The sequence below is a fragment of the Coregonus clupeaformis genome, chromosome 10, assembly GCF_020615455.1.
Source record: "Coregonus clupeaformis isolate EN_2021a chromosome 10, ASM2061545v1, whole genome shotgun sequence".
NCBI classification, from domain to species: domain Eukaryota; kingdom Metazoa; phylum Chordata; class Actinopteri; order Salmoniformes; family Salmonidae; genus Coregonus; species Coregonus clupeaformis.
This window is the reverse complement of record NC_059201.1, coordinates 17,004,471-17,026,462: the sequence shown is the minus strand read 5'-3', so window position 1 is coordinate 17,026,462 and position 21,992 is coordinate 17,004,471. Positions and strand designations below refer to the sequence as shown.

The following is a 21,992-nucleotide window of genomic DNA, read 5'->3' as shown; positions in this document are numbered from 1 at the left end:
ATACTATTCTTCATATATACTACATATTCTATCCATATACCATCCATATTGTCTATACAGCCCATCACACACACACTTATATAATATATATATATATATATATATATATATATATATATATATATATATACTCCTCATCATAATATTTATATATTTCTTAATTCCATAGTTTTACTTTTTAGAATTGTTTGTATTGTTATGTATTATTGCACTGTTGGAGCTAGGAACACAAGCATTTCGCTACACCCGCAATAACATCTGCTAAATATCTGTATGCGACAAATACATGTTTATTTTATTTTATTTAGGTGTTTTTGGAGCCTTTGTTCATGTTTTTCGGGGCCCCCATACTACACAACGAGGATGAGGATGCGATTTGCTGTTTGGGGTAAGTAAAAAAAAAAATTAAATCACAAAAAAGGTGTCTGGACCCTTCTATAACATGCCATTTACAGTACATCAAAAATAGGTTGTAAAAAAGAAAAGTTCTCCTTTAATGTATGACTAATCAAATGATAAACTGTCACTGGATATTGACTCTCATTGAGATGTGTGCAGGTAGATATTGTGTGCTTACTTGTTCCGTGAATGACAACAGGTTGATAAATGTGTGTGGATATTTTTGCTCTGTACCTATACAGGGATGTATATATACAGTAACTAAGGTTGCGACAACGCAGGTGATGTCACATATTGCTTTGTAGCTTGGAATTGCCATGGAGAAGGAGAGGACATCTTGTGGTTGCCTGGGGGACTAATGATGAGCTGTGTACATAGATCACAGAGCAGGTCTGATATTAATTAGAGCTCTGGGCCCACCTGCCATCATCACATCTGGATGGAGGGAGGTGCTGATGATGTCTTGTGACCTTTGTCAACTATCACATACACATGCATACTCACGCACGCACGCACGCACACACACAGCTACACGCCCTCTCATTCTCTCACAGCCACTGTTAGACAGTTACTGGTGGCGTCACTGCCCTCCAGTCGGGGCTTGCGTCCCTTCCTCTGTCCACCCCCCTCCACCCAGGAGTTGTGAATAACAGTTCCCCCGTTGGGCGCCGTGTCCACCTGCAGCAGGGACACCACCCTCTTCTTGACATGGGTCTTCAGCGCTTTACGTAGCTTCTGCCTGGTGAAGGCGTAGAGCAGCGGGTGGAAGATGGTGGTGCCGTATGCCATGGCCAGGAAGCAGAGCCTCACGCGTACCAGGCCATCACTGGGGCCCAGACACAGTATCAACACGTTCACCATGGACAGAGGAGCCCAGCAGCCCAGGAAAGAGGAGATGATGATCAGGGACATTTTGAAGACTCTCCGCTGGCGCTCCCGCCGGTCCCGATGGCGCCTCACAGCCCTCCTCAGGGCGATGATAGCCGACACAGAAGCCTGGACGCCTGGGCGCTCTGCCGCCGGCGGAGGGGAGATGATGTCAGTGGGGGTTGGGGCCTGGGGGGCACAAGTTGCTGGAGTGGTGGCGCTGGGGGTGGTGGCGGCGGTGTTGGTGACCCCCGTGGCCCCGCTGTCAGAGGTGACCAGGGGCATGGAGGAGAGGGGCGGGAGGGAGCTGGGGGATGGGATGAGGGGCGGGTGGGTGAGGTGCTGGTTCTGGCTGGAGGAACCTCCCCCCTCTGTGGCCAGACTCAGCCCCTTCCTCCTTCGTCTCCGCCTGCGGATCCTGCAGCCTAAGTCCTTATTGGAGGCCCGTGGGCCCCTCTTGATGTGGGTGCCGATGCGGATGTTGAGGGCCTGTAGGATGCGGGAGTATGTGAACAGCATGACGACCACGGCGATGAAGAAGCAGGGCACCTGCAGCAGGAGGTGGTAGTTCATGGCCAGGCCCGTGTGGTAGCCCTGCCCGCCCACACATAGCAGCGTACGGTTCTGCCACAATGGCGGCAGGGGGTGGGAGTAGTAGGGGGTGGAGGGGGTGAGGGTCAGCCCAGTGTGGTTTTGCCCAGTGGGGGTCAGCCCAGTAGGGTCTTCAGAATCAGACTCAGGGATCAGATCCCCCATGTCCATCTCCCACCCTCCTCCAACCTCTCTGTCCTCCACGTCGGACCCCGTTGAGAAGAAGTCCCCCTCCAGGAAGGGCAGGAAGAAGACAGCCAGTGATACGGCCCAGACGGCAGCCAGGAGGAGCGCAGCACGTCGAGGGGTCAGCAGCCGCGTGGCCGGACGGACAGAGATGTCGTAGCGGTCCAGACTAATGACCAGCACATTGATGGCCGTGGCCACACTGGTGAAGGTGACGCAGGCCTCATGGAAGCAGCACAACGTAGCCAGGCTGCCCCCGCCACTACCGTCCACTGGGAGCAGAATGATCGCCACGGTCAGCGGCAGACACAGCACACACACCATGATGTCCAGCACGTGCAAGCTGACCGTGACCATGTTGCTGACTGAGTCGACCAGGTTGGACTGGGCGCAGTAGAGCACCAGCACGGTCAGGTTGCTGCTGAAGCCGAGCACCAGCTCCAGCATCAGCACGGTGGTGAGGGATACCTGGAAGCCCAGGGGTAAGGGGATGCTCCAGCCCTCCTCAGTCCCCGGCACGTCCCCTTTCTCCAGAAGCCCCGACCCCTGCCCATCGCTGGTCTCCAGGAGGTCAGTAAAGCCCTTGGTCTCCATGGACACCGTGGCATTCGCTCATGCATAGCAACGGCCACGCCAGTCCATGCCCCGCCCTCTCCTTTTCTCCTGGCTTTGACTGGACGCTGATGAGGGTAATTGACAGGTCTGCAGCTCTCTGAAGTTCTGTGGAGAGAGAGGGAGAGGAGGGTGAATAGCTCAGCTAGTATCTATCACCGTATAGCTATAGGACCTAGAGCTCCTCTGAAGCCTCTAACAACAAATATGTGACATTTTTTTCATGAAATAGGGTGGAGCTATGAGGAGAGACGACAGAAACAGTGTGATCAGTTTGATCTGTTTTCTTGGCAGATAACTGACTGTATAGACTAGACTAGAGGTATGATGTATAATCAGAGCTGATACAACAACATGTGTCATGGAGGCAGTGGAAATAGTTCTGGGGGGTAGAGAGTGGTGGGAGTACTTTTCCCTCTCTGAGGATGGCACGGAGTGTGGTAGGTGTGTGTGTGTGTGTGTGTGTGAGTGAGTGAGTGCCGTGCAGTTAGAGGTGAGCAGATGGAAGTGCCACAAACAGCCCCCACAGCTTTTTAACAAGCCAATGGGGAGATATTGGCCTACAGAACTCCTTACCTCCTGTATTCTGCAGCCTGGCTGTATCCCTGAACCAGTAAGGAGGAGCTGCATTTCTCACTGCTCACATTCTGAGTGAGTGGGTGGGTGGTTCATCCTTACACAACATACACCCTCCATTAACTAGGTCAGATAACATGCGTATGTTATGGAAAAGTCATATTTTCTCCAAAAAAATCTCATAAATACATCTCCAGATAGGAGACACATTCAAGCACTGTTCCAATGATATCGGTGATGATCAATCTACATATGAGTCCAGCCAGTCTTTCTCTGCCCACAGATGAGAAGGTGAAACACAATTAACCCTTTTTACAAAACAAACACCCTCCAAATCTCTGTTAAATCCCACGCTTTCATTGCTTAATATCAACCGTGGATAGCTAACGAGAGGAGAGGTTTGCCATGTTGATGAGCAGGTTTCAGCGTTCCTTGTTGGGGTGCGTTAGAGAGTGTACAGGGCGACAGTTAATAGTTTTCAGAGGGGCGTGTCGTAATGAAGACGAATGGGTCAATGAGCCACAGACAGTGGCACATAAACAAGAACCAGCAGCATCCCTCCCTCCCCCCCCCTCCCCCCTCCCTTCCATCTCTTCCTTACCTCCCTCCCTCCCCTCCATCTCTTCCCTCCCTCCCTCCCTCCCTCCATCTCTTCCCTACCTCCCTCCATCTCTTTCCTCCCTCCCTCCCTCCCTCCCCCCTCCCCCCTCCCTCCCTCCCTCCCTCCCCTCCATCTCTTCCCTACATCTCTCATCTGTCTGTTTTTTAGATCCCTGCCTCGCCTCCCTCCAGCTTATGTTGCCCTTGGTGGCACATATCTCCTTTCAAGTTTGATTCTCTCACAGACATAAGGTCAAATCAAATGTTATTTGTCACATGCACCGAATACAACAGTTACTTACTGTGAAATGCTTACTTACAAGCCCTGCAGTTTGCTCAGATGTGGCTCAGAACCTCATGTAACCAAGTTGAATTGGTTAAACTAACTGCTCAGCTTGAAATAGCACCACTTCTCTGGTGGACTGGGTGGACCTTTTCATGTTCAAACTGCATCAGAACACACACTTAATCGAGGGCTAAATTCATTCTGGTCAGATAAAATGACAATACAGAACTCACTTAGGGCACTTCAGTGTTGTATTGTTTTTCCTCTCTCCTGCATGCCTCCTATAGATAATGTCTCCTGAACCTTCTATTTCTATACTATGGTATAAATAGTATACTATTTTTTCACAAAGTTTACTTTTACTCCACTACAGTCTTAAATAAAATGTAAACTTTTTACTCCCATAAATTTTCCCTAACACCCAAAAGTACTCTAATTCACACACTTATCAAGAGAACACGTGTTCATCTCTACTGCCTCTGATCTGAAGGACTCACTAAACACTAATGCTTTGTTTGTAAATTATGTCTGAGTGTTGGTGTGTGCTAATGGCTATCCGTAAATAAAAAAAACTTGAAAATCGTGCCTTCTGGTTTGCTTAATATAAGGAATTTTAAATTATTTATAGCATTTACTTTTGATACTTAAGTATATTTTAGCATTTACTATTACTTTTGATACTTAAGTACTGTATATTTAAAACCAGATACTTTTAAACTTTTACTCAAGTAGAATTTTACTGGGTGGGCCGCCCGAGTGGTGCAGCGGTCTAAGGCACTGCATCACAGTGTTGCGGCGTCACTACAGCCTGGGGTTCGATCCAACAACAAAAATTACAACAAAATTACAACAACAAAAAAACAACTACTAATAATTTTACTGGGTGACTTTCACCTATACTTGTGTCATTTTCTATTAAGGTATATTTACTTGTACTCAATTATAACAATTGGGTACTTTTTCTAACACTGAGTATTTACAGTTAAATATATTATAAATATTATAGTAAAAGAAAACTGTAGTATATACTATAGTAATTACTGTAGTGTTTTTGCGTATTGTAGTATACTGTAGAGTTTTTGCAGACTGTAGTGTTTTTGTTTTATTATCTTTGACATAGAAGTGGAAGCTTTCTCCGTGAGGAAACCTACTGGATCATTTTTAAATAGCACATTTTACATAACCTGTAAGCAGGTAGGAAGAACTCAGGTCTCAATGGATAGTACAGTGCTTCTGCTCCATTTTTGGAATATGTAGGGAACACAATATATGATCTAGATTTAGCATGTACAGTGGGGAGAACAAGTATTTGATACACTGCCGATTTTGCAGGTTTTCCTACTTACAAAGCATGTAGAGGTCTGTAATTTTGATCATAGGTACACTTCAACTGTGAGAGATGGAATCTAAAACAAAGATCCAGAAAATCACATTGTATGATTTTTAAGTAATTAATTTGCATTTTATTGCATGACATAAGTATTTGATCACCTACCAACCAGTAAGAATTCCGGCTCTCACAGACCTGTTAGTTTTTCTTTAAGAAGCCATCCTGTTCTCCACTCATTACCTGTATTAACTGCACCTGTTTGAACTCGTTACCTGTATAAAAGACACCTGTCCACACACTCAATCAAACAGACTCCAACCTCTCCACAATGGCCAAGACCAGAGAGCTGTGTAAGGACATCAGGGATAAAACTGTAGACCTGCACAAGGCTGGGATGGGCTACAGGACAATAGGCAAGCAGCTTGGTGAGAAGGCAACAACTGTTGGCGCAATTATTAGAAAATGGAAGAAGTTCAAGATGACGGTCAATCAACCTCGGTCTGGGGCTCCATGCAAGATCTCACCTCGTGGGGCATCAATGATCATGAGGAAGGTGAGGGATCAGCCCAGAACTACACGGCAGGACCTGGTCAATGACCTGAAGAGAGCTGGGACCACAGTCTCAAAGAAAACCATTAGTAACACACTACGCCGTCATGGATTAAAATCCTGCAGCGCACGCAAGGTCCCCCTGCTCAAGCCAGCGCATGTCCAGGCCCGTCTGAAGTTTGCCAATGACCATCTGGATGATCCAGAGGAGGAATGGGAGAAGGTCATGTGGTCTGATGAGACAAAAATAGAGCTTTTTGGTCTAAACTCCACTCGCTGTGTTTGGAGGAAGAAGAAGGATGAGTACAACCCCAAGAACACCATCCCAACCGTGAAGCATGGAGGTGGAAACATCATTCTTTGGGGATGCTTTTCTGCAAAGGGGACAGGACGACTGCACCGTATTGAGGGGAGGATGGATGGGGCCGTGTATCGCGAGATCTTGGCCAACAACCTCCTTCCCTCAGTAAGAGCATTGAAGATGTGTCGTGGCTGGGTCTTCCAGCATGACAACGACCCGAAACACACAGCCAGGGCAACTAAGGAGTGGCTCCGTAAGAAGCATCTCAAGGTCCTGGAGTGGCCTAGCCAGTCTCCAGACCTGAACCCAATAGAAAATCTTTGGAGGGAGCTGAAAGTCCGTATTGCCCAGCGACAGCCCCGAAACCTGAAGGATCTGGAGAAGGTCTGTATGGAGGAGTGGGCCAAAATCCCTGCTGCAGTGTGTGCAAACCTGGTCAAGACCTACAGGAAATGTATGATCTCTGTAATTGCAAACAATGGTTTCTGTACCAAATATTAAGTTCTGCTTTTCTGATGTATCAAATACTTATGTCATGCAATAAAATGCAAATTAATTACTTTAAAATCATACAATGTGATTTTCTGGATTTTTGTTTTAGATTCCGTCTCTCACAGTTGAAGTGTACCTATGATAGAAATTACAGACCTCTACATGCTTTGTAAGTAGGAAAACCTGCAAAATCGGCAGTGTATCAAATACTTGTTCTCCCCACTGTAGGTTTCTCACTTATGGGTGGCACAAATTGGGATATGGTGGAGGGGAATGGGCAAGGTATATGCTTAATAAATACTGTAGTATTTACTATAGCTAAAAAATGGTAGTGTTGTTGAGGACTGTAGTGTTTACTACAGTGTTTTTTTGTGTGGATAATACTGTAGTATTCTACAGTATACTAAACAATTATATAGTAAGTACTACACATCATTGAGGGATACTACAGTGTGTAGTATAGTATCCTACAGTATACTACAGTTTACTACATAATTCTATATTAAAGGAAAAATCCACCCAAACACTTTTTTCTTTTAGTATTTGTTTCATTAGTTCACTATGGATACAGTCCCAAAATGTTTTGCATGTCAGCAATCAAGTTTTCAAGATATAGACATATCAAAATACAGAAAGTGTCACAGTATGATACGTTTTGCATACTCAGTGGCACCAGTTAAAACCAATAATAAATTGTCTGCCAGTGTCTCAATGACCACACTCGTGCTTTAAAAATTGAACTTAGAAAAGCTGAATGTAAATGGAAGGCCTGCAAACTTGAAGTAGTCTATAAGAAATGAAGGATCTGATGAGAAATTACCTAATTATTAACTAGAAAATTCTGTTTGACAATTGAGCGTGTTGTTTTTGCCCCCCTTAACAGTGACATGTTCGCATCCCCTGATCTCTGTCAACAGTTGTACAATTCATTACAGAAAATATAGAAAATATTAGGCCCCATACCAGCATTTCTGGACAGGAGGCACTTGAGGCTACTACTCTGAGACCGTCTGCTTCCTTTTGCTTCTAGAAAGTTTGCATGACAACAGACGAGACAATTGCCTGCTAGGGTGTGTTTCCATTAAACTATCTTGTGTCAATAAAAACAGCTTGATGTAATGACGTCACACCCCAAAAAAAAGAAATGATCTCTAAAACCTACAGTGTCGAATAAAAATGTAGTGGTTGAAGTGTTTCCAATACCCATTTAGGCTAATTGCGCATTAATAAAGAGGCAACAGCCTGTATGCCCTCTCACCTATCTGTTTCATGTCTCAGGAAGCATGTGAAAGCCAGCATGGATAGAATGCAATAACTGACTAATATTTACCATATTTTATTCTAATAATTCTCATCTGCCAACGTATGTCCTGCAAAGAAACATTATTTTTATAGTTGAAAAATTGATTTTGCAAGCAGTAGGCATTTAGAATTAAATGTGGAGTGGAGCTTATAGTTACGTGATGGCATCACGTGCTCCGTGTACCTTCAAAAGTATTCGGCAATCATCATTTATCTGAAAAACACAGTTTCCATCAACATTTGTTGCAGTAAAGAAAGTTAGAGAAAAGTAAAATCCTGTCAGACAGATAAAAATGTTATCGATCTTTAGAAAATGTCTCCCATATCTGCCGTTTCCATTACACGTCACACTTTTTTTTTGCGACATTGCTTTTGTTGAATAAACTTGGGTCAATAGAAACCTGCATACTGTTGCTCACATGAACACCTAGTTCCCTGACCTCTGGCTCCATTCCAGTCTACTTTAAAACTGCTCTGGTTCAACCTCTCCTTAAAAATACCAATCTATTCCCCTCCTCACTGAATAATTATAGACCCATTTCTAAGCTTCCTTTTTTATCCAAGATTTTAGAAATAAGTTGTTTTCAAGCAATTGGTGGCTCATTTGAGTATGAATCAGCTTATTTGACAAATTCCAGTCGGGCTTCCACTCACTTCACAGCACGGAAACTGCTTTATTGAAAGTCAGAAATGACCTTCTGTTGACTGCGGATGATGGTGAATGCTCTATTCTTGTTCTTTTGGATCTCAGTGACACATTTTACACTATTTATCGTAACATCCTTGTTGACCTTGGTGACATCATCTGCAATCATAACATTCAGTTTCACTGCTATGCGGATGACACGCAGCTCTTTACCAATCAGACCAAGTGACCAAGCTAGCTTAGCTACCCTTCACAAGTGTCTTGCTGATATAAAATGTTGGATGTCTGACAATTTTCTCCAGCTCAATGATAAGAAATCAGAGGTTGTTGTATTGGGCCCGCACCTATTTCCGCACACCTAGATTACAGTAACTCTTTGTAAACCTGTCTCAGTTAGAATCACTCCATTGTCTACAGTTTGTCCAAAACGCTGCAGCTCGGCTTTTAACAGGCACCAGGAAACGTAACAATATCACACCAATTTTGGCTACCAGTCACTTTTAGAACACATAAAATAATTGTATTAATCACGTTTAAAGCTATGCTTGGTTTAGCCCCATCCTATATCTCAGATATTTTATCTCCCTATGAGCCAGGACGCAGCCAATGTCTAGGTTGAAAACGAAAGGAGACCGGACATTTGCCATTAGGGTCCCTAGAGGAGATCAGGCTTGCAGATTCAGTGCCTCTTTTTATATCCCTGCTGAAGACACTTTTAGAAAATTGCATTTAATGTATGACTTTCTATACTGAACAAAAATATAAACGCAACATGCAACAATTTCATAGATTTGCCTGAGTTACAGTTCATATAAGGAAATCTGTCAATTAAAATAAATAAATTATGCCCTAATCTATGGATTTCACATGACTGTGCAGGGGTGCAGCCATAGGTGGGCCAGGGAGGGCATAGGCCCACCTACTTGGCAGCCAGGCCCAGCCAATCAGAATGAGTTTTTCCCCACAAAAGGGCTTTATTACAGACAGATATACTCCTCAGCACCCCGCCCAGGACCCACCTATGAAGAAGCCAAATGTGGAGGTCCTGGGCTGGCGTGGTTGCACATGGTCTACTGTTGTGAGGCCGGTTGGACGTACTGCCAAATTCTCTAAAACGATGTTGGCTGTAGCTTATGGTAGAGAAATGAACATTCAATTCTCTGGCAACAGCTCTGGTGGACATTTCTGCAATCAGCATGCCAATTGCGCACTACCTCAAAACTTTTGACATTTGTGGCACATTTAAAAGTGGTATTTTATTGTCCCTGGCACAAGGTGCACCTGTGTAATGATCGTGCCGTTTAATCAGTTTCTTGATATACCACACCTGTCAGGTGGATGGATTATCTTGGCAAAGGAGAAATGCTCACTAACAGGGATATAAAGAAATCAACTATTTGTGCGTATGGAACATTTCAGGGATTTTTTTTCCCAGCTTATTAAACATGGGACCAACACTTTACATGTTGCGTTTATATTTTTGTTGAGTGTATATGATTTTAATTAGCTCTCTTTATTTTTTGTACTTTTAGTTTATTATTTTATAATGTGAAGCACCTTGTTACTTGCAGTGGTGGAAAAAGTACCCAATTATCATACTTGAGTAAAAGTAAAGATACCATTATATAAAATGACTCAAGTAAAAGTGAAAGTCACCTAGTAACATACTACTTCAGTAAAAGTCTTTAAGTATTTGGTTTTAAATATAATTAAGTATCAAAAGTAAATGTAATTGCTAAAATATACTGAAGTATCAAAAGTAAAAGTAAAAGTATAAATAATTTCAAATTCCTTATATTAAGCAAACCAGATGGCACAATGTGTTTCTTATTATTTATGGACAGACAGGGACACACTCCAACACACAGGCATAATTTACAAACAAAGCATTTGTGTTTAGTGAGTCTGCCAGATCAGAGGCAGTAGAGATGTCCAGGGATGTTCTCTTGATAAGTGTGTGAATTGGACCACTTTCCTGTCCTGCTAAGCATAAAAAATGTAACGAGTACTTTTGGGTGTCAGGGAGTTAAAAGTACATTATTTTCTTTAGGAATGTAGTGAAGGGGCGGCAGGTAGCTTAGTGGGTAAGAGCGTTGTGCCAGTAATCGAAAGGTCGCTGGTTCTAATCCCTGAGCCGACTAGGTGAAAAATCTGTCGATGTGCCCTTGAGCAAGGCACTTAACCCTAATTGCTCTGGATAAGAGCGTCTGCTAAATGACTAAAATGTAAATGTAAAAGTTTTCAAAAATAGTAAAGTACAGACACCCCAAAAAACGACTTAAGTAGTACTTTAAAGTATTTTTACACCACTGGTTACTGTATTGAAAAGCACTATACAAATAAAGTTATTATTATTATTATTATCTTCTAAACCAGGGGTTGGCAACCCAAATGAGAGGAAGAGACATTTTTCAAATTCTCTCAATATCTATTATTTTTTGGAGCTGTACGGAATACCTACAGTTGAAGTCGGAAGTTTACATACACCTTAGCCAAATACATTTAAACTCAGTTTTTCACAATTCCTGACATTTAATCCTAGTAAAAGTTCCCTGTCTTAGGTCAGTTAGGATCACCACTTTATTTTAAGAATATTAAATGTCAGAATAATAGTAGAGAGAATGATATATTTCAGCTTTTATTTCTTTCATCACATTCCCAGTGGGTCAGAAGTTTACATACACTCTGGTTGCATCACCACCTGGTATGGCAACTGCTCGGCCTCCGACCGCAAGGCACTACAGAGGGTAGTGCGTATGGCCCAGTACATCACTGGGGCCAAGCTTCCTGCCATCCAGGACCTCTATACCGGGCGGTGTCAGAGGAAGGCCCTCAAAATTGTCAAAGACTCCAGCCACCCTAGCCATAGACTGTTCTCTCTGCTACCGCACGGCAAGCGGTACCGGAGCGCCAAGTCTAGGTCCAAAAGGATTCTCAACAGCTTCTACCCCCAAGCCATAAGACTCCTGAACAGCTAATCATGGCTACCCGGACAATTTGCACTGCGCCCCCCCACCCCACCCCACCCCACCCCACCCCATCTTTTTACGCTGCTGCTACTCTGTTAACTATTTATGCATACTCTAACTCTACCCACATATACATATTACCTCAACTAGCCGGTGCCTCCGCACATTGACTCTGCACCGGTACCCCCCTGTATATAGCCTCCCTGCTGTTATTTTATTTTACTTCTGCTCTTTTTTTCTCAACACTTTTTTTTTTTTACTTTTTTTTTTTAACCTTTATTTAACCAGGTTAAATCTAGAATCGGCTTCCTGTTTCGCAACAAAGCCTCCTTCACTCGTGCTGCTAAACATGCCCTCGTAAAACTGACTATCCTACCGATCCTTCACTTCGGCGATGTCATTTACAAAATCGCTTCCAACACTCAACTCAGCAAATTGGATGTAGTCTATCACAGTGCCATCCGTTTTGTCACCAAAGCCCCATATACTACCCACCATTGTGACCTGTACGCTCTCGTTGGCTGGCCCTCACTACATATTCGTCGCCAAACCCACTGGCTCCAGGTAATCTATAAATCACTTCTAGGCAAATCTCCACATTATCTTAGCTCACTGGTCACCATAGCAACACCCACCCGTAGTCTGCGCTCCAGGAGGTATATCTCACTGGTCATCCCCAAAGCCAACACCTCCTTTGGCTGCCATTTCTTCCAGTTCTCTGCTGCAAATGACTGGAACGAACTACAAAAATCTCTGAAGCTGGAGACACTTACAGTGGGGAAAAAAAGTATTTAGTCAGCCACCAATTGTGCAAGTTCTCCCACTTAAAAAGATGAGAGAGGCCTGTAATTTTCATCATAGGTACACGTCAACTATGACAGACAAAATGAGGAAAAAAAATCCAGAAAATCACATTGTAGGGATTTTAATGAATTTATTTGCAAATTATGGTGGAAAATAAGTATTTGGTCAATAACAAAAGTTTCTCAATACTTTGTTATATACCCTTTGTTGGCAATGACACAGGTCAAACGTTTTCTGTAAGTCTTCACAAGGTTTTCACACACTGTTGCTGGTATTTTGGCCCATTCCTCCATGCAGATCTCCTCTAGAGCAGTGATGTTTTGGGGCTGTCGCTGGGCAACACAGACTTTCAACTCCCCTCCAAAGATTTTCTATGGGGTTGAGATCTGGAGACTGGCTAGGCCACTCCAGGACCTTGAAATGCTTCTTACGAAGCCACTCCTTCGTTGCCCGGGCGGTGTGTTTGGGATCATTGTCATGCTGAAAGATCCAGCCACGTTTCATCTTCAATGCCCTTGCTGATGGAAGGAGGTTTTCACTCAAAATCTCACGATACATGGCCCCATTCATTCTTTCCTTTACACAGATCAGTCGTCCTGGTCCCTTTGCAGAAAAACAGCCACAAAGCATGATGTTTCCACCCCCATGCTTCACAGTAGGTATGGTGTTCTTTGGATGCAACTCAGCATTCTATGTCCTCCAAACACGACGAGTTGAGTTTTTACCAAAAAGTTATATTTTGGTTTCATCTGACCATTTAACATTCTCCCAATCCTCTTCTGGATCATCCAAATACACTCTAGCAAACTTCAGACGGGCCTGGACATGTACTGGCTTAAGCAGGGGGACACGTCTGGCACTGCAGGATTTGAGTCCCTGGCGGCGTAGTGTGTTACTGATGGTAGGCTTTGTTACTTTGGTCCCAGCTCTCTGCAGGTCATTCACTAGGTCCCCCTGTGTGGTTCTGGGATTTTTGCTCACCGTTCTTGTGATCATTTTGACCCCACAGGGTGAGATCTTGCGTGGAGCCCCAGATCGAGGGAGATTATCAGTGGTCTTGTATGTCTTCCATTTCCTAATAATTGCTCCCACAGTTGATTTCTTCAAACCAAGCTGCTTACCTATTGCAGATTCAGTCTTCCCAGCCTGGTGCAGGTCTACAATTTTGTTTCTGGTGTCTTTTGACAGCTCTTTGGTCTTGGCCATAGTGGAGTTTGGAGTGTGACTGTTTGAGGTTGTGGACAGGTGTCTTTTATACTGATAACAAGTTCAAACAGGTGCCATTAATACAGGTAACGAGTGGAGGACAGAGAAGCCTCTTAAAGAAAAAGTTACAGGTCTGTGAGAGCCAGAAATCTTGCTTGTTTGTAGGTGACCAAATACTTATTTTCCACCATAATTTGCAAATAAATTCATTAAAAATCCTACAATGTGATTTTCTGGATTTTTTTTCCTCAATTTGTCTGTCATAGTTGACGTGTACCTATTATGAAAATTACAGGCCTCTCTCATCTTTTTAAGTGGGAGAACTTGCACAATTGGTGGCTGACTAAATACTTTTTTCCCCCACTGTATTTCAAATGTAATGATATTGATGAACTCAAAAGATTCCCAACGTCTGAACAAAGCAGTAGCTGAGTTTATCTGTCTGGATCAAGTGCCATTCTGTGACTTTGGCTAATACGCCTTCTTTTTTGTTGTTGTGGTATCGTTTTGGAATCGAGTATCGTGATGATATCGTGCAGGGGTGCAACTTTCACTGGGGACGGGGGGGACATGTCCCTCCCACATTCTGAAATTGCATTTTTGTCCCCCCCAGTTTTATCATTGGAATGTGATACAAAATGAGGCAACGGAATGCTTTAGCACCATGCGGACGCCTCCGAGCGGTCAGGTAGGCTGTTTGGAGTGTTTATCCAACTGGATAGGAAAATAATATATATCCCCCCACTTGTAAAACCAAAGTTACGCCCTAGAGGCAGATTATTTACTTGTCAATGTCGGCCTCTATATTGCCGTGTCTGAATTTATCATAGAACTTTGTATTCATAGTGTGCTGTCTTTCCCAAAAGTCTGTGGCTCTGCTAGCTAGCACTGTAGCAGCTGTAATGTTATTAGAGGTAGCTAATGTTAGCTAGCTAACATTAGTTAGCCAAGGTAAATTACTACAGCCAATATAGTAAAAAACTAATATTACTAGCTAGCTAGTTAACAAATGGAACGGGACATCAAAAGCGAAGGCAGCGTCTCCAGAGACGGGTAAGTTTATAAATCTTAACCAATCCATATATTTTAAATGCAGTACTGAATTTGGAAAAGTTGAGACTTGTTCCACAGCTTTTAGTGTGTGTGCTTCTTTAATTTGAGATATTCCAGTGTTCAAGACCGTTTGTTTATATGGCAGAATAATTTATTGTCTCCTGTAATTTGAAAGGCTCTGGCAAATCGGTCAAAATAACTCTGCTGAAGTGAAGCAGCGATTTACAGGGACAACTGAAGACATGATGTCTGATATGGAGACAGACCCAGAGGACCCGGATGCATTTTTAATAACCTCCCCACCCTGGCACCCGGAGAAGAAGGGCCAACCCTACCCAGAACATCTGATTGTGCAATAGACCACAAATAAGGAGGGTGCTATCCACCATGGAGTGGGACAGTTCCCAGCTCAAAACTGCAGATAACCTAAAGCCAGCTATTGTGAAAGAATACTTGTGGATCTTGTTGATTTCATCTATTGCTTCAAAGAGGCCACACTCGCCTTAGAGGTAAGCAATAAGCTTACTCTTCACCTGGTAATTGTGTGGTTCCAAAGGATAAAGCGTCACCTACAGCTGGATTTGTGGTGTCAGAGAGGAGAAGCCAGCTGACCAGGATCAGTGGATGACATCCTATTCCTGCACAGCAATTTGAAGAAATCTGAGTGATGAATGGACTGTTTTTGTTGGTAGGCTCGCATCACTGGGCAGCTAGCGGCTGGGTTTCCCTTTGTAATCTGTTTTTGCTTGCTAGCCCTGCCTCATCCGAAAAGCATCAGAGCCGATGTAGTAGGATTCGATCTTAGTCCTGTATTGACGCTTTGCCTGTTTGATGGTTCATCTGAACGTGTAGTGGGATTCCTTACAGTGGCTTGCGAAAGTATTCACCCCTCTTGGCATTTTTACTATTTTGTTGCCTTATAACCTGGAATTAACATGGATTAAAATGGGGGTTTGTATAATTTGATTTACACAACATGCCTACCACTTTGAAGATCCAAAATATTTGTTCTTGTGAAACAAACAATAAGACAAAAAAACAGAACTTGAGCACGCATAACTAGTCAATACTTTGTAGAGCCACCTTTTGCAGCAATTACAGCTGCAAGCCTCTTGGGGTATGTCTATAAGCTTGGCACATCTAGCCACTGGGATTTTAGCCCATTCTTCAAGGCAAAACTGCTCCAGCTCCTTCAAGTTGGATTGGTTCCGCTGGTGTACAGCAATCTTGAAGTCATACCACATATTCTCAATTGGATTGAGGTCTGGGCTTTGACTAGGCCATTCCAAGACATTTAAACCACTCAAGTGTTGCTTTAGCAGTATGGTTAGTGTCACGAACCGGCTCAAGTTCGTAACAAAAGGGAGACACGTGGAGACAAGGAATACTTAAAGTATATATTTATTAACTAAAGTAAACTAACTGAAATAACAATGGGGTGTGTAATCAGTAATCAGTAGTGTAAGTGAGTGTTTGCTTGCATAAATGTAATATGGAAAAGTGTTGAGAGGTGCCAAAGCAAACAACCAAAAAGACCACAAAAATACCACAACCAAAGTCAAAGTATCTGCCTGGAGAGAGTCTCTTTCATGAATGTGGAAGAGGTCCATTTATGCTGGGACACACCCGGCCCAGGTGTTTCCCATGTAGCTGACGACCCTCCCAACTCCGCCCACCGGCATCCTAATAAAGAAACAAGAGCAAAGAGAGAATACGGCAGACAGAGTGGGAGGGTCGTCACATTAGGGTCATTGTCCTGCTGGAAGGTGAACCTCCGTCCCAGTCTAAAATCTCTGGAAGACTGAAACAGGTTTCCCTCAAGAATTTCCCTGTATTTAGCGCCATCATTCCTTCAATTCTGACCAGTTTCCCAGTCCCTGCCGATGAAAAACATCCCCACCGCTGCCACCACGCTTCACTGTGGGGATGGTGTTCTCGGGGTGATGATAGGTGTTGGGTTTGCACCAGACATAGCGTTTTCCTTGATGGCCAGAAAGTTCAATTTTAGTCTCATCTGACCAGAGTACCTTCTTCCATATGTTTAGGGAGTCTCCCAAATGCCTTTTGGCAAACACCAAACGTGCTTGCTCATTTTTTTCTGTAAGCAATGTATTTTTTCTGGCCACTCTTACGTAAGCCCAGCTCTGTGGAGTGTCTGGCTTAAAGTGGTCCTATGGACAGATACTCCAATCTCTGCTGTGGAGCGTTGCAGCTCCTTCAGGGTTATCTTTGGTCTCTTTGTTGCCTCTCTGATTAATGCCCTCTCTTGGCAGGTTTGTTGTGGTGCCATATTCTTTCCATTTTTTAAATAATGGATTTAATGGTGCTCCGTGGGATGTTCAAAGTTTCTGATATTTTTTTATAACCCAACCCTGATCTGTACTTCTCCCACAACTTTGTCCCTGACCTGTTTGGAGAGCTCCTTGGTCTTCATGGTGCCCCTTGCTTAGTGGTGTTGCAGAGTCTGGGGCCTTTCAGAACAGGTGTATATATACTGAGATCATGTGACAGATCATGTGACACTTAAAGTCCACCTGTGTGCAATCTATTTAACTAATTATGTCACTTCTGAAGGTAATTGGTTATACCAGATCTGATTTAGGGGCTTTAAAGCAAAGGGGGTGAATACATATGCACGCACCACTTTTCCGTTATTTATTTTATATAATTGTTTGAAACAAGTTATTTTGTTCATTTCACTTCACTAATTTGGACTATTTTGTGTATGTCCATTACATGAAATCCAAATAAAAATCCATTTAAATTACAGGTTGTAATTCAAAAAAATAGGAAAAATGCCAAGGGGGATGAATACTTTTGCAAGGCGCTGTATAAGCGTCTTGGTTAGTGTCCCGCTCCTTGAAAGCGGCAGCTCTAGCCTTTAGCTCGGTGTGGATGTTGTCTGTAATCCATGGCTTCTGGTTGGGATATGTACGTACGGTCACTGGGGACGATGTCGTCGATGCACTTATTAATGAAGCGAGTTACTGATGTGGTAAACTCCTCAATGCCATCGGATGAGTCCCGGGACATAATCCAGTCTGTGCTAGCAAAACTGTCCTGTAGTTTAGCAGCCGCTTCATCGGACCGTTTCCATATTGAGCGCGTCGCTGATACTTCCTGTTTTTGCTTGTAAGCAGGAATCCGGAGGAGTTATGGTCAGATTTACCAAATGGAGGGCGAGGGAGAGCTTTGTTTGCATCTCTGCGTATGGAGTAAAGGTGATATAGAGTGTTTTCACCTCTAATTGCACAGGTGAAATACTGGTAGAAATGAGGTAAGACGGATTTCAGTGTTTCTGCATTAAAATCACCGACCACTAGGAGCGCCACCTCTGGATGAGCATTTTCTTGTTTGCTTATGGCCCTATACAGCTTGTTGAGTGCGGTCTTAGTGCCACCAACGGTTTGTGGTGGTGAATAGACAGCTACGAAAAATATTAAACTCTCTTCGTAAATAGTATGGTCTACAGTTTATCAGCTTACCAGACCGCGTACCAGCTGTTGTTAACAATGAGACACACACCAACTCCCTTGAGCTTACCTGACAATGCCATTCTGTCCAGCTAGAATATTATCCATGTCCTTGTTCAGCCAAGTTTCAGAGAAACATAGGATATTACAGTTCTTCAGGTCCCGTTGATAGGATAGTCTCGAACGAAGCTCGTCCAGTTTGATCTCTAGTGATTGTACATTCGCCAATAGAACAAAGGGTAGAGGCGGATTATTTACTTGTCGCCGTAATTAAATTAAATTAAATCAGACTATCCCAATGTCGGCCTCTATATTGCCGTGTCTTCCTCTTCTGAGTGTCGGGGATGTGCCGCTGACTCATTCAAGTAGAAATCTTCATCCAAATCGAGGTTAGTGATCGCTGTTATGATGTCCAGTAGCTCTTTTAGGTCATAGGAAACGATGGCGGAAACATTATCTACAAAAAAAGTTAAGATCAGTGCAAAAAACTACAAAATGGTCAGGAGCCCGTAAAATGGCTGTTATACATTCCAGCGCCATTCTCTTCTCTAAACCCTAACCCTAACCCTAATGTTAACCCTAACCCTAAATCTAACCCCTAAGCCTAAAATACTGGCAAAATGTCCCCACTTGTTCCTTGTTTTACTATCCTTGTGAGTACTTCTGGTCCCCACAAGGACAGTAAAAACCAAACACACACACTCTCTCTCACTCACTCACACACACACTTCCCAGAACAGCTGGAATGAAGTTGCTCTGTTGTGATACATCCTGTCACTGTGTAAATTGTCTAGGAGGTGATTAGTTGCAACCTTTAAAAGTTGCCTGCAACTTTTGCTTAGAATTCATGTAGATACATTTTCTTTGAAAGGTTGTGACCATGGAACAAGGGAAAGGAGATGTGATGTAAAAGATGATAAGTTGTGTATGAATGGAAAGTTGATGAAAATGGACATTCAAGGACAAAAATATAATGTATAATTTTGTAATCCTTATCCCTTCAAGTGACTTTGAAATGACTTTGAGCAATCCTCACATGAAGCAAATCAATACACAAATCTGTCAGACTCAGAATGTCACGGACAAAGGCCAAGAATGGAATGTTCCATGATCCAATGTGAGTGATAAGGTGTCAAGGGGGTTGGTTGTTGAGCAACAAAACCGAGGCATGTGCAACTATGGGGCAAAACAGCTGGGGTTGGCTTAGATTGTTGACAACATGTAAGCTATATTTCATGTCCAATGTTTATTGAAAACATAAATACAACGAGCACTTGTTGTCTCTCAAATACATTGCTACAGTTGTTGGTTAGCTAGCTAGCGGATTTAACACTGACAAACACACTCAAAAACCGTTTAAAACTACTTTAAAGGCACTACAGCGCATTCGATACATTTGCTCGGAAGAGGTGGTTTTAGCTCCATTCTAATGTCGACTTTGACTTTGCTTATGGAAAACCATATCAAGCGAGTTAAGGGTTTTACGCATGCTCAGTTGTTGGGTCTTGGTGGGCTTTCAGATATGCATCTTAATAGCCTAGAATGAAATACTTAATGATTGAAGATTTGTATTTTTACATGCTAAACATTAACAAGTAATACATTTTACATTTTACATTTTACATTTACATTTTAGTCATTTAGCAGACGCTCTTATCCAGAGCGACTTACAGGAGCAATTAGGGTTAAGTGCCTTGCTCAAGGGCACATTTACGTCATTTAGCAGACGCTCTTATCCAGAGCGACTACAAATTGGTGCATTCACCCCTATAGCCAGTGGGATAACCACTTTACAATTATACTTTTTTTTTTTTTTTTGGGGGTAGAAGGATTACTTTATCCTATCCCAGGTGTTCCTTAAAGAGGTGGGGTTTCAAATGTCTCCGGAAGGTGGTGAGTGACTCCGCTGTCCTGGCGTCGTGAGGGAGCTTGTTCCACCATTGGGGTGCCAGAGCAGCGAACAGCTTTGACTGGGCTGAGCGGGAACTATGCTTCCGCAGAGGAAGGGAGCCAGCAGGCCAGAGGTGGATGAACGCAATGCCCTCGCCTGGGTGTAGGGACTGATCAGAGCCTGAAGGTACGGAGGTGCCGTTCCCCTCACTGCTCCATAGGCAAGCACCATGGTCTTGTAACGGATGCGAGCTTCAACTGGAAGCCAGTGGAGTGTGCGGAGGAGGGGGTGACGTGAGAGAACTTGGGAAGGTTGAACACCAGACGGGCTGCGGCATTCTGGATGAGTTGTAGGGGTTTAATGGCACAGGCAGGGAGCCCAGCCAACAGCGAGTTGCAGTAATCCAGACGGGGAGATGACAAGTGCCTGGATTAGGACCTGTGCCGCTTCCTGTGTAAGGCAGGGTCGTACTCTCCGAATGTTGTAGAGCATGAACCTGCAGGATCGGGTCACCGCCTTGATGTTGGCGGAGAACGACAGGGTGTTGTCCAGGGTCACGCCAAGGCTCTTCGCACTCTGGGAGGAGGACACAACGGAGTTGTCAACCGTGATGGCGAGATCATGGAACGGGCAGTCCTTCCCCGGGAGGAAGAGCAGCTCCGTCTTGCCAGGGTTCAGCTTGAGGTGGTGATCCGTCATCCATACTGATATGTCGGCCAGACATGCAGAGATGCGATTCGCCACCTGGTTATCAGAAGGGGGGGAAAGGAGAAGATTAGTTGTGTATCGTCAGCGTAGCAATGATAGGAGAGGCCATGTGAGGATATGACAGAGCCAAGTGACTTGGTGTATAGGGAGAAAAGGAGAGGGCCTAGAACTGAGCCCTGGGGGACACCAGTGGTGAGAGCACGTGGTGCGGACACAGCTTCTCGCCACGCCACTTGGTAGGAGCGACCGGTCAGGTAGGACGCAATCCAGGAGTGAGCCGCGCCAGAGATGCCCAGCTCGGAGAGGGTGGAGAGGAGGATCTGATGGTTCACTGTATCAAAGGCAGCAGACAGGTCTAGAAGGACAAGAGCAGAGGAGAGAGAGTTAGCTTTAGCAGTGCGGAGAGCCTCCGTGACACAGAGAAGAGCAGTCTCAGTTGAATGACCAGTCCTGAAACCTGACTGGTTTGGATCAAGAAGGTCATTCTGAGAGAGATAGCAAGAGAGTTGGCTAAAGACGGCACGCTCAATAGTTTTGGAAAGAAAAGAAAGAAGGGATACTGGTCTGTAGTTGTTGACATCAGTGGGATCGAGTGTTGGTTTTTTGAGAAGGGGTGCAACTCTCGCTCTCTTGAAGACGGAAGGGACATGGCCAGCGGTCAAGGATGAGTTGATCAGCGAGGTGAGGTAGGGGAGAAGGTCACCGGAGATGGTCTGGAGAAGAGAGGAGGGGATGGGGTCAAGCGGGCAGGTTGTTGGGCGGCCTGCAGTCACTAGTCGCAAGATTTTATCTGGAGAGAGAGGGGAGAAAGAAGTCAAAGCATAGGGTAGGGCAGTGTGAGCAGGACCAGCAGTGTCATTAGACTTAACAAACGAGGATCGGATGTCGTCAACCTTCTTTTCAAAGTGGTTGACAAAGTCATCCACAGAGAGGGAGGAGGGGGGGGGGAGGATTCAGCAGTGAGGAGAATGTGGCAAAGAGCTTCCTAGGGTTAGAGGCAGATGCTTGGAATTTAATACAAATATAAACCAAACAGATTTTGTTTATTGTTTAACATTTATTTTCCAGAATTTATTTACGTAATGCATTGCATTACTCTTTACATCAATGTCATTGCCTATGTTTCTTTAACGGTAATTTTAGATCTTTGT

At 44.0% G+C, this 21,992-nt stretch overlaps 1 protein-coding gene across 1 annotated transcript in view; it reads right to left on the bottom strand.

The window, feature by feature from the left end:
- Positions 1 to 328: 328 nt before the first annotated feature.
- LOC121575921 (G-protein coupled receptor 22-like) overlaps positions 329 to 21,992 on the bottom strand; it is a 55,082-nt gene continuing 33,418 nt past the window's right edge. Inside the window, exons 2-3 of the mRNA XM_045223251.1 lie at positions 1,629 to 2,763; positions 329 to 1,472 (exon numbers count right to left, since the gene is read on the bottom strand). Coding sequence (XP_045079186.1) covers positions 940 to 1,472; positions 1,629 to 2,637 — 1,542 coding nt within the window. The 5' untranslated portion in view covers positions 2,638 to 2,763 and the 3' untranslated portion in view covers positions 329 to 939. The remainder of the gene's footprint in view (positions 1,473 to 1,628; positions 2,764 to 21,992) is intronic.